General features: G+C 39.1%; 1 protein-coding gene across 1 annotated transcript in view; it reads left to right on the forward strand.

The window, feature by feature from the left end:
• Positions 1-11,879, forward strand: part of LOC130913494 (uncharacterized) — a 29,312-nt gene extending 17,433 nt beyond the window's left edge. Inside the window, exons 3-5 of the mRNA XM_057832155.1 lie at positions 8,409-8,614; positions 10,228-10,387; positions 10,730-11,879. Of these exons, the coding sequence (XP_057688138.1) occupies positions 8,409-8,614; positions 10,228-10,387; positions 10,730-10,884 (521 nt within the window). The 3' untranslated portion in view covers positions 10,885-11,879. The remainder of the gene's footprint in view (positions 1-8,408; positions 8,615-10,227; positions 10,388-10,729) is intronic.
• Positions 11,880-13,007: the final 1,128 nt, after the last annotated feature.

A 13,007-nucleotide genomic window follows, 5' to 3' on the forward strand; every position in this document is an offset into this window, starting at 1 on the left:
TTTCTTTATTTTCATGACAATTTACATTGTACATTCTCACTGAAGGTAATAAAACTATGTATGAACAACTGTGGAATTATGTCCTTAGCAAAAAAAAAAAAAAAGGGTGGAATAACTAAAAACATGTTCTATCTTCGTATCAACAAAGTAGCCATCCTTTGCTATGAGTACCGTAATTTTTGGACTACCTGAGTATAAGCCGCCACCCACGAAATCTGACACCAAAACGGCATGTTTTCATAGATAACCTGCACTGGACTATAAGCCGCAGCTTTCCTAACTGTATTATGGGATATTTACACCAAAAGATAACTGGTAACACTTTATTTGAAAGTGGCATCATAAGACTGTCATAAGACCAAATGAACCACCAATGAAGCTTTGAACCAATTGGCTTCAAAGCTTCATTGGTTCAATAAGCTTCATTTGGCCATCAGTGCTCCCTTGGGGGAGACAGTCAACCTCTGCTGCCACCTGCTGTAAACACTGTTGTTGTCCAACTTGCCTCCCCGCATGTATTGCAGCGATAGAGATGTAAATAACAATTAAAATTCATGTTCTGTGCTAATTATTTCTTAGGTTACTGTTCCAGTTGCTTCTGTCATTGCTAGTTATGGTATGTGGTAACCCTTAATTTGACAGTGGAACCATAAAATAGTCATAAGACTGTTAAGAATGCTAATGGCACATGTCATTTGTGTCATCTGGCAAATTATCTCACTTTTGAATGGATGTAAAAGATTCGAGCTGGACATAGAGTTAGTGACATAATTTGCAGCATGAAACTTAATGACATCGGTCATAAGCATTCATTAACTAATTCACTCCCAGCCATTTTCACCGGAGCAAGGCCCTTCGCTCCCGGCCATTTTACTGGATTTTGACAGATTTTACAAGGCCTACAAAAAATTCTGTTCTATTGCTATATAAACATGGAACCCACCAAAAGAAAGATTAGACTTTCTTCTTTCAGCAGGAAAAAAAAGTTCATATCTTTTTCCATTGTTTAGAAATCAGCATTAGAAAATAGCTTAGTTTGAGCAATTTTCCAATTTCTGATGAAAAAACGGGAGAAAATGAGCTTTTTGTCAACGCAAAAATTTCAAACATAACTTTGACTTTAACACGGCTATTTTTTGCTTCAGTGACATCCCAAACATCTGAATAATGTTTTCCTTTTACAAAATAACATGATCAACCAGCCAAATAGAGCTTTTGATAGCAAAGTAACAATTTATTCACACTTACCTAGGTAAGAGATGATGTTTGGTGGCTGCGACAGCGGTTAAACTTTTCCCTCATTGCCGACTGTCTCGTAAAGATGGATTTTTTTTTTTGTCTTTTTTTGTGGTGACCACTGTTTCGTTCGCCTGGGGAACTTATGTTCCTGGGGGGGAACTGGTTTGGCCGTGCACGTTTCCGTGCAGGACACTCGAGCGTGCGCAAGCTGCGCAGGGGCTCTGCTAACTTCCCTAATAAAGTTGTACTGTTTGAATTGGGTTGTGGGGTCTTAACAAATGCGCTACTGCCCTCCAGTGGCCAGTTTTATTGCTTTAAAATTGGTTTTGAGGCTTGTTTTTTGTTTCGGCGATAGATCGGAAGCTCAAGATGCTTCTTGTACAAAAAAATGCAAAAGACGTATAAATTTGTGGGACAGTTAAGCATTTAAAAATAAAACGTCTTTATACGTTTCTGGGAGCAAATGAGTTAATGCCCATGATGGTGTCATGTCATAATTATGACCATCTTATGGTAGTCTTATGATGCCACTGTCAAATATAGTGTTACCTGTTAACCCAATAAATCAACAAATATGCCACACTGGACTATAAGCCGCAGGATTCAAAATGAGGGGGAAAAGTAGCGGCTTATAGTCCGCAAATTACGGTACTTTTTTTTGCATACTCTTGCCATTCTCTTGATGAGTTTCAAGAGGGAGTCACCTAAAATGGTTTTTGACTTCGCAGGTATGCCTTTTCATTAGGGTTGTTCCGATCATGTTTTTTTGCTCCCGATCGTTTTAGTTTGAGTATCTGCCGATCCCGATATTGCCCGATCCGATGGCTCTTTTTTTTTTTTTGCTCCCGATTCAATTCCAATCATTCCCGATAATTTTTCCCGATCATATACATTTTGGCAATGCATTAAGAAAAAAATGAATAAAACTCGGACGAATATATACATTCAACATACAGTACATAAGTACTGCATTTGTTTGTTATGACAATAAATCCTCAAGATAGCATTTACATTATTAACATTCTTTCTGTGAGAGGGATCCATGGATAGAAAGACTTGTAATTCTTAAAGGATAAATGTGACTTTGTAAATTGTGACTAAATATTACCAACTAGTGTATTTGTTGAGCTTTCAGTAAATGATACTGTAGCCATTTAACTGTTCTGCCCAAATGCATGATGGGAAGTGCAACCATGACTGTGCGTAGTGGCACCAATTGATATATCTTCTCTGCGTTGGGAAATAACATAGGGTGTTAAGAAAAAGATCAACTACTACCTTTCTTCCCCACATTGCTTCCCACGATATTTCTAATTGTTGAGAGAGGGATAGTAAGGCTTTAGCCAATTAAAAAAAAGCTCCAAAGGCTGCCAAAATTCACTCTACTCATTTTACGCTGCCTTTTAGCTCTATATATAGGTAAAACGGCGCCATTATAGTTTGAACGCAACAACGCGTGAGTGGGTCGTGCAGAGCATGCGTTAATTGCGTTAAATATTTTAACGTGATTAATTTTTTAAAAATTAATTACTGCCATTAACGCGATAAATTTGATAGCCTTACTTTAAGCCAAAACTAAAGACTCTGGATGGGTGTAAGACATTTTGTCTGTAACGTTAAATAGAATTAGAAAACGATTTAATTAAAAATATATATATATATACAGTGCCTTGCAAAAGTATTCGGCCCCCTTGAATCTTGCAACCTTTCGCCACATTTCAGGCTTCAAACATAAAGATATGAAATTTATTTTTTTTGTCAAGAATCAACAACAAGTGGGACACAATCGTGAAGTGGAACAACATTTATTGGATAATTTAAACTTTTTTAACAAATAAAAAACTGAAAAGTGGGGCGTGCAATATTATTCAGCCCCTTTACTTTCAGTGAAGCAAACTCACTCCAGAAGTTCAGTGAAGATCTCTGAATGATCCAATGTTGTCCTAAATGACCGATGATGATAAATAGAATCTACCTGTGTGTAATCAAGTCTCCGTATAAATGCACCTGCTCTGTGATAGTCTCAGGGTTCTGTTTAAAGTGCAGAGAGCATTATGAAAACCAAGGAACACACCAGGCAGGTCCGAGATACTGTTGTGGAGAAGTTTAAAGCCGGATTTGGATACAAAAAGATTTCCCAAGCTTTAAACATCTCAAGGAGCACTGTGCAAGCCATCATATTGAAATGGAAGGAGCATCAGACCACTGCAAATCTACCAAGACCCGGCCGTCCTTCCAAACTTTCTTCTCAAACAAGGAGAAAACTGATCAGAGATGCAGCCAAGAGGCCCATGATCACTCTGGATGAACTGCAGAGATCTACAGCTGAGGTGGGAGAGTCTGTCCATAGGACAACAATCAGTCGTACACTGCACAAATCTGGCCTTTATGGAAGAGTGGCAAGAAGAAAGCCATTTCTCAAAGATATCCATAAAAAGTCTCGTTTAAAGTTTGCCACAAGCCACCTGGGAGACACACCAAACATGTGGAAGAAGGTGCTCTGGTCAGATGAAACCAAAATTGAACTTTTTAGCCACAATGCAAAACGATATGTTTGGCGTAAAAGCAACACAGCTCATCACCCTGAACACACCATCCCCACTGTCAAACATGGTGGTGGCAGCATCATGGTTTGGGCCTGCTTTTCTTCAGCAGGGACAGGGAAGATGGTTAAAATTGACGGGAAGATGGATGCAGCCAAATACAGGAACATTCTGGAAGAAAACCTGTTGGTATCTGCACAAGACCTGAGACTGGGACGGAGATTTATCTTCCAACAGGACAATGATCCAAAACATAAAGCCAAATCTACAATGGAATGGTTCAAAAATAAACGTATCCAGGTGTTAGAATGGCCAAGTCAAAGTCCAGACCTGAATCCAATCGAGAATCTGTGGAAAGAGCTGAAGACTGCTGTTCACAAACACTCTCCATCCAACCTCACTGAGCTCGAGCTGTTTTGCAAGGAAGAATGGGCAAGAATGTCAGTCTCTCGATGTGCAAAACTGATAGAAACATACCCCAAGCGACTTGCAGCAGTAATTGGAGCAAAAGGTGGCGCTACAAAGTATTAACGCAAGGGGGCCGAATAATATTGCACGCCCCACTTTTCAGTTTTTTATTTGTTAAAAAAGTTTAAATTATCCAATAAATTTTGTTCCACTTCACGATTGTGTCCCACTTGTTGTTGATTCTTGACAAAAAATTACAATTTTATATCTTTATGTTTGAAGCCTGAAATGTGGCGAAAGGTTGCAAGGTTCAAGGGGGCCGAATACTTTTGCAAGGCACTGTATATATATATAAAAAAAAGGCATGTCCGATATTTTTTTGCCGATTCCGATACTTTGAAAATGACGTGATCGGACCCGATCTATCGGCATCCCGATCGATTGGGACATCTTTACTTTTCAGGGTTAATGAGTGGAATTGATTGCTTTATCAATGGGGTTGGGACCTTCATTTGTGTTGCGTTGAATGAGGTGTGTCCACACTTTGGGCCTGTACTGTATATTACAAAAAAAAAAAAATAGTTACATAACCAAAGACACAAATTCAAATTATCAGAGATACTCAACAGGTTTTATCATTCCTAAAATAATAGAACAAAAATAACGTTAAAAAACTGGAATGAAATTATGATGTAAAAAAAAAAAAAGGACTCCTCTTCTGTATTAGCGAATCATCCTTGAACAAAATAATAGCGGTCTTTTCAATTCTAACTGTACAAATAAGCTGAAATAATGTTCTAAATAATGCATCTTCTGTAGAAAATCCAGCTTTAACAAAAAGCTCTTTATCTTTCCGGTGAAATAATGTAAATCAAACCGTAGCCTCACAACAATAACTTAACCAAAAAAAACTGTCAATTTAGTCTTTTTTTGGGGGGGCACTTTTAGTGATGATTGAATGCTGCTTGGACGTCTGTTTTCTCTGTAACAGCAGAAACAACCACTGGGCAGGCTCTTTGGGAACACATCAGGCAGCACAGAAGCGTAGTATGCTGTGCAAAGCATCAGTCAATTTCAACACACGCTAATCTGTTCCATGAAAAATAATGAAAAACTGACATTTTCATGAAATTATAAAACCCCACCAGACACTCTGGACAGGATGTAAAATGTGGACGTCCGGGCACAAAAGGGCGTTTAGTCACCCTAGATCAGTCGTTCTTAACTGGTGTTTGATCGGACCTCAGAGGTTTGGTGAGTAAGCTTCAGGGATTCGGTGAAGGTTAAAAAAACGCAGAGCACTATTTTATATGCTGACTAAATCTAGGCAAAGTGGCATTTTAGACCAGGTTTTGGACTGGGTTGACCTCAATTTACAGGTTTTATTGATTCCATTTCTAGATAATAGATAGATAGATCATAATTTAGATTAAAAAAAAAAACAAACGTTTGTGTCATTTTACGTCATGAAAATAGTATGTGATGCAAGGATGCAACAAAATGAGAATGTAGACATGAAAACAAAAAAAGGAACAGTGAGAAATACAATGAAATTCATTTCATTCACCACCAACAAAATCAACAGCAAAAGCCAAAATTATTTTGAGTAAATTTGAAATCCGGAAGAAATTTGAACAGGAATTCACTTAGATGTTAGCTCGCTAGGTTTTGAATTTGTTAAAAAAAAAAAAAAAAAGGCTTTATTATGAAATTCTGAAGGGTTTGTTGAATGCACCTGTGAAACTCGTGGGGTTCGGTACCTTTAGCAAGGTTAAGAACCGCTGCCCTAGATAATGATGACATTGAGTACAAACAAAGAACAGGGAGTCTGCAATACAATTTTTTTGATCAAAGTAGATAAATCATTTGTGGAGATAAATGCCTGACTCGAATTTTATCGTATGAAGCAAAGGCATTTGTGTTCCGTTTGTATAAAGGACGTCAGAGAAATGACAGTCTGGTGTATTACGCTGCATTGTCTAGCTGCTAACATAAACGTTTTACTTACAGAATTACAATATCTAAAAACACAACCGAGTATTTGCTGATGCACCATAAGAAGTAAAAAAACAAATGTCCCACATTGCAGCCAATAATAGCAACTCATTAACTTCTACCCCACCAATGTTGACGTAAAACAACAGTTTGGCCCTGAGGGTTTAACTATACTGTTTTGCCCTGCGAGAGTGAGGGTAGATTAGAGCTGAATCTGCAAAACATTCACAGCATACAGTCTTGTCACTACAGAAATGTAAATTATGGAATCATTGCAATACGATTATCTCTAAGATTATCCCATCAAGGTCAGAATTGTTTATCACTTAAAAAACTGTATAAAATAAGTTCTCATTCGTCGATACCGATGTCCTAATACTGAGACTGAGGCATGTTTTTAACTGATAATGAATAATGTGATATCATTGTGGACCTTGTTTGCATGACAGTTGTTTAGCAGACAAAAAAGCCACTCACACTTTAAAAGTCTGCCTCTGAATAGCCTAGTGGAGGTGAATGTTTCTTTTGTTTACAGAAAACACATTTAAAACATTTGAATTGATTGATACCAAAACATTTCAGCGTTTTTGTTACCCCATTTTCCACCCAAAGAACGAGGGTGCCCTTTCAGTGCTATGGCTCGTGCCCGTGCTTTGTTGGGTCGAACCTTGTGCTTACTAAGAACCAATTTGGTTTTTTATCAACAAGCAACCAAGTTGGAGTCAAATCACTGTAAAATGTCAGTGCATCATTAGATAAGGAGTAAGTGGCTTGAATTTCTTGCCGGAACTCCCTGACATTAAAGTCGCCACGAAGCCAGACTTTTTTTTTTTTTTTTAAACCTAAAACCACTGAAATGCAAAGAAAATTGCTTTTGGCACAGTTATTCCTATAATACATTAAAACAAGATTTTCCATTCAGAATTGTGTTTTTTCACTGATTTGCAAAATAAAAGTTAACAAGAACAGCATAACCTTAACCCCCATCTCATATTTTATTATTTTCCCTAATTTCCTCACACCTAAATGCAAAATGTCAATTTGAACTATGTATGAACATAGGATGTACATTAAAATTAAAGTTAACATAAACATTTACTTCTTTTTGAAATAGATATCAGTAACATGCAGTCACAAAAATAAATTATGCACAGTTGAAATTGAATATATTTTGAAGATCGTGCAAACATTGACTTTTGTTAAATTATAAGGAAATGAATAAGTAGCCTAACACAAATGCACAAAAATAAGTCCAAAGTGCACATTGACAGGTAAGATTTTCTAAACCTACCAATCAGAGCAAATCAATTATAAATAAGCCTCCTCAACTCTTTCCTTGCTCTTAAAGATTTGATCAATTTTCTGTTGCATAGCCCTTTCTTTATCGCATCAATTCAACAAGCTTGTTCTTTTTTTCTTTTTTCTTTTTTTTTTTTTTTTTTTTGCTGTTCCAGAAAACATGCTAATTTTAACCAATCAGAAGCAAGTAACTCTGCTGATCGTATGTCAGCCCATTGAACGGACAACTGAGTCCAGGGCAGTTTGTCTTGCTGCGTGCATCCGCACATTGACGTGACTAGTCATTGTCATACTCGGATAACTGCAGCAGCTGGGGAAAATTCCGTGCCGTCCGTGGAATAAATAAATAATAAAAATCGGCGGAAACTGATTACTCTACAAAATCACTTTATTATGCTTGTTGTTAACAATTAAGTATGTAAATCTGATGTTGATAGATTGTTTTCTTCATGGAGATGGGATGCGTGTGTGGCAACATTGCAGTTTTTTTACATAGCGTTTTGACAGTTACCGTCATATTTTCAAGATCAAAGCACCATATATCGGAACGGCGTTCCAGCCCCGAATCTTATACCGGAATGCCGTTCTAGACCACTTTGGCCCACTTTCCCCCCTGATTTCAGGTGTATTATACCGAATCTTCACTCGAGTCAAACCGAAAATCTTGCACCCTCGGCGGCTTTGAGAGTATAGTGTGTGGACGCTGCGAAATGTTCACCATGGTCACTTTTAGCTCAACATTGAGTTCTGCCTGCAAACGAAAGTCAAATCAATGCCATGATCGCATTTTTGCCTTGCCCTTGGGTTGAAAATTCTCTCCATACAGTATGAATGGGAGGAGAAATTCTGAGTCCTCAGTCGTTGTTATGCCAAACTGTTTTAGTAGATTGAGTTAGGAGTTAAAAATGTTTGTGTTTCTTGCAGCTGTACTAAGAGAGTTGTTGACAAAACAAGAAATGATCCTTGACCAGCAAAAAAGGATTCTTGGAAGTCTGCAAAAATATCACCATCCAAATAAAGGAAGCAACGAGGGCACCATTCCTAAAGGCAAAATTCCCGTGGAAACAGTTGAGGCCCTCAAACGCCTGGAGGCAGAGTTGCACACAGACCCTGGCCTCAAGTCTAACCTGGTAAATTATCATGCTTTAGTACAAATATGAATTGGAAATGTACAATGTGTTTTAAGTTTATTTACTGAGTGATTTTTATACACTCACCGGCCACTTTATTAGGTACACCATCCTACTAACGGGTTGGACATCCTTTTGCCTTCAGAACTGCCTCAATTCTTCGTGGCATAGATTCAACAAGGTGCTGGAAGCATTCCTCAGAGAGTTTGGTCCATATTGACATGATGGCATCACACAATTGGTGCAGATTTGTCGGCTGCACATCCATGATGCGTATCTCCCGTTCCACCACATCCCAAAGATGCTCTATTGGATTGAGATCTGGTGACTGTGGATGTGGAGACCATTTGAGTACAGTGAACTCATTGTCATGTTCAAGAAACCAGTCTGAGATGATTCCAGCTTTATGACATGGCACATTATCCTGCTGAAAGTAGCCATCAGAAGTTGGGTACATTGTGGTTACAAAGGGATGGACATGGACAGGAACAATACTCAGGCAGGCTGTGGCGTTCCATCGATGCTCAATTGGTACCAAGGGGCCCAAAGCGGGCCAAGAAGACATTCCCCACACCACCACACCACCACCACCAGCCTGAACCGTTGATACAAGGCAGGATGGATCCATGCTTTCATGTTGTTGATGCCAAATTCTGACCCTACCATCCGAATGTCGCAGCAGAAATCGAGACTCATCAGACCAGGCAACGTTTTTCCAATCTTCTATTGTCCAATTTCGATGAGCTTGTGCAAATTGTAGCGTCAGTTTCCTGTTCGTAGCTGAAAGGAGTGGCACCCGGCGTGGTCTTCTGCTGCTGTAGCCCATCTGCCTCAAAGTTCGACGTACTGTGCATTCAGAGATGCTTTTCTGCCTACTTTGGTTGTATCGGGTGGTTATTTGAGTCACTGTTGCCTTTCTATCAGCTCGAACCAGTCTGGCCATTCTCCTCTGACCTCTGGCATCAACAAGGCATTTGTGCCCACAGAACTGCCGCTCACTGGATATTTTTTTCTTTTTCGGACCATTCTCTGTTAACCCTAGAGATGGTTGTGCGTGAAAATCCCAGTAGATCAGCAGTTTTTGAAATACTCAGACCAGCCCTTCTGGCACCAACAACCATGCCACGTTCGAAGACACTCAAATCACCCTCTTCCCCATACTGATGCCCGGTTTGAACTGCAGGAGATTGTCTACATGCCTAAATGCACTGAGATGCCGCCATGTGATTGGCTGATTAGAAATTAACTTGTTAACGAGCAGTTGGACAGGTTTACCTAATAAAGTGGCCGGTGAGTGTATGTAGTATAAACATATTAGACATTGTGCAGCAATAACTACACGAAACACTCATTTACTCCAAAAAAAGAAAAAAATTGTTTCAGTAACAGTTTAATGACCAATGCAGCACAGAGCACTGGCAATAGCCATCTGACTGTTTAAATCCTCGTTAAATACAAAAATTGTAAATCGTTAGTACTGTAGTTGTTTTTTACTGCTGTGTACTGTTTTTTTTTTTCCTTTAAAAGTATCAGCATCCATCTGTTTTTCTCCATCATGACAGTTTTGACTTTATCAACGCATACTTAATTTATTTATACATATATTTGTTTAGATTTCCTACCTGGGATTGATTGGTGGCTTCAATTTAAAAGATACTGTGTGGAGAATAATGAAGACCACAATATCAAACCACGTCGCTAAGCAGATGAACTGGAGGGGAATAAACAACAAAATATCCTTCCAGCACCTGCTTTTGAAGACAATCATCATTGGTAAGAAATAGGAATTTAAAATGTTATATTTCTGTTGGTATACTGTATTTCTTCTGGTTTTCACCCTGTTTGTAACTTCATTCATTTATTTTCTGACCTGCTTATCCTCATGTGGGTCGCAGGGGGTGCTGGAGCCCACGTAACTTCCTTATCCTTTTTATTCTTTTTTATGCCTGTCTTCTCTCCTTCATGCTTTGAACAAGTGATTGACTGAGTCAGCTGAAAGTCATACATACAATATAGTCTGAGTTATTAAAAACGGTTTTGAAAATTCGTGCAGCGCATTAAATAATATCAAAAGCTATACTAACACTATTCTTACTAATGTCCTGTGTTCTGAAGAAGCTGTTCGACGAAACCCAACAACGGCTACAGCCTCAAATAAAGACGTGGAGGTCCTGATGGTCAAATTCCTTCATTTGGCTGGGGACAGAGAGGGAGGAAGACGACAACGGCAACAAAATGCTGTGGAAAAAAAAGCTGAAGCTGACGGTTAAGGCAGATTGTATTCGATATGAATTTCTTAGTAACCTACTGTTCGTTTTTGTACTGTTAACATACAATGCTGGACAAAAGTATTGGCACCTCTGCAATTCTGTCAGATAATGCTCTATTTCTCACAGAAAACGATTGCAATCACAAATGCTTTGGTAGTAATATCTTCATTATTTTGCTTGCAATGAAAAAACACAAAAGAGAAAGAGAAAAAAATGTAATCATTATCATTTTACACAAAACTCAAAAAATGGGCGGGACAAAATTATTGGCACCCTTTGAAAAATCACGTGATGCTTCAGTAATTTGTGTAATTAACAGCATCTGTTACTTACCTGTGGCACATAACAGGTGGTGGCAATAACTAAATCACACTTGCAGCCAGTTAAAATGGATTAAAGTTGACTCAGCCTCTGTCCTGTGTCCTTGTGTGTACCACATGAGCATGGAAAAAAGAAAGAAGACCAAAGAACTGTTTGAGGACTTGAGGGGCAAAATTGTGAAGAAGCATGGGCAATCTCAAGGCAACAAGTCCATCTCTAAAGACCTGAATGTTCCTGTGTCTACCGTGCGCAGTGTCATCAATAAGTGTAAAGCTCATGGCACGGTCGCAGTTATTTTGTCTAAAGGTTGTGCTACCAAGTATTAGGCTGAGGGTGCCAATACTTTTGTCTGGCTCATTTTTGGAGTTTTGTTGTCAAATGATAAATTTTTTTTTTTCCATTTTCTTTTGTGTTTTTTCATTGCAACCAAAATAAATGAAGATATTACAACCAATCATTTTCTGGGAGAAATTGAGCATTATCTGACAGAATTACAGAGGTGCCAATACTTTTGGCCAACTGAGCATGTACTGTTGTCATTATGTATTATTCACAGTGGTATTTCACACATCCACGCACAGGGTAGTATTCGAACGGATTGCATATTTGTGTAGCTGTATTTCAGTTTTAAAATATAACTTTGAAGGAAAACTTGTGTGTTGTCATCTCTATACAGTGGGGAAAAGTATTTGATACACTGCCGATTTTGCTGGTTTTCCCACTTGCAAGCAATGTAGAGGTCTGTAATTTGCATCATAAGTTCTCTTCAACTGTGAGGGACGGAATCTAATACAAAAATCCAGAAAATCACATTGTATAATTTTTAAATAATAAATTTGTATTTAACTGCATGAAATAAGTATTTGATGCATTACCAACTAGTAAATATTTAGGCTCTTAGTTCTTTTTTAAGAACCCCTCCTGTTCTCCACTCATTACCGGAAGTAACTGCACCTGTTAGAACTTGTTACCTGTATAAAAGACACCTGTTCACATGCTCAAACAAACAAACAAACTCCAACCTCTCCACAATGGCCAAGACCAAAGAGCTGTGTCAGGACATCAGGGATAAAATAAAAGACCTGCACAAGGCTGGGATGGGCTACAGGAAAATAAGCAAGCAGCTTGGTGAGAAGGTAACAACTGTTGGAGCGATTATTAGAAAATGGAAGAAGTTCAAGTTTACGGTCAATCTGCCTCGTTCTAGGGCTCCATGTAAGATCTCACCTCGTGGGGCATCACTGATCATGAGGAAGGTGAGGGATCGGCCCAGAACTACACGGCAGGACCTGGTCAATCACCTGAAGAGAGCTGGAACCACAGTCTCGAAGAAAACCATCGGAAACACATTACGCCGTCATGGATTAAAATCCTACAGCGCACGCAAGGTCCCGCTGCTGAAGCCAGTGCATGTCCAGACACGTCTGAAGTTTGCCACTGACCATCTGGATGATCCAGAGGAGCAATGGGAGAAGGTCATGTGGTCGGATGAGACCAAAATTGAACTTTTTGGTCTAAACTCAGCTCGTTGTGTTTGGAGGAAAAAGAAGGATGAGTACAACCCCAAGAACACCATCCCAACCGTGAAACATGGAGGAGGAAACATCATTTTTTGGGGCTGCTTCTCTGCCAAGGGTACAGGACGACTGCACCGTATTGAGGGGAGGATGGATGGGGCTATGTATCGCCAGATCTTGGCTGACAACCTCCTTCCTTCAGTGAGAGCCCTGAAGATGGGTCGTGGCTGGGTTTTCCAGCATGACGACGACCCAGAGCACACAGCCAAGGCAACTAAAGAGTGG

This window comes from Corythoichthys intestinalis, chromosome 3 (assembly GCF_030265065.1).
Source record: "Corythoichthys intestinalis isolate RoL2023-P3 chromosome 3, ASM3026506v1, whole genome shotgun sequence".
NCBI lineage: Eukaryota > Metazoa > Chordata > Actinopteri > Syngnathiformes > Syngnathidae > Corythoichthys > Corythoichthys intestinalis.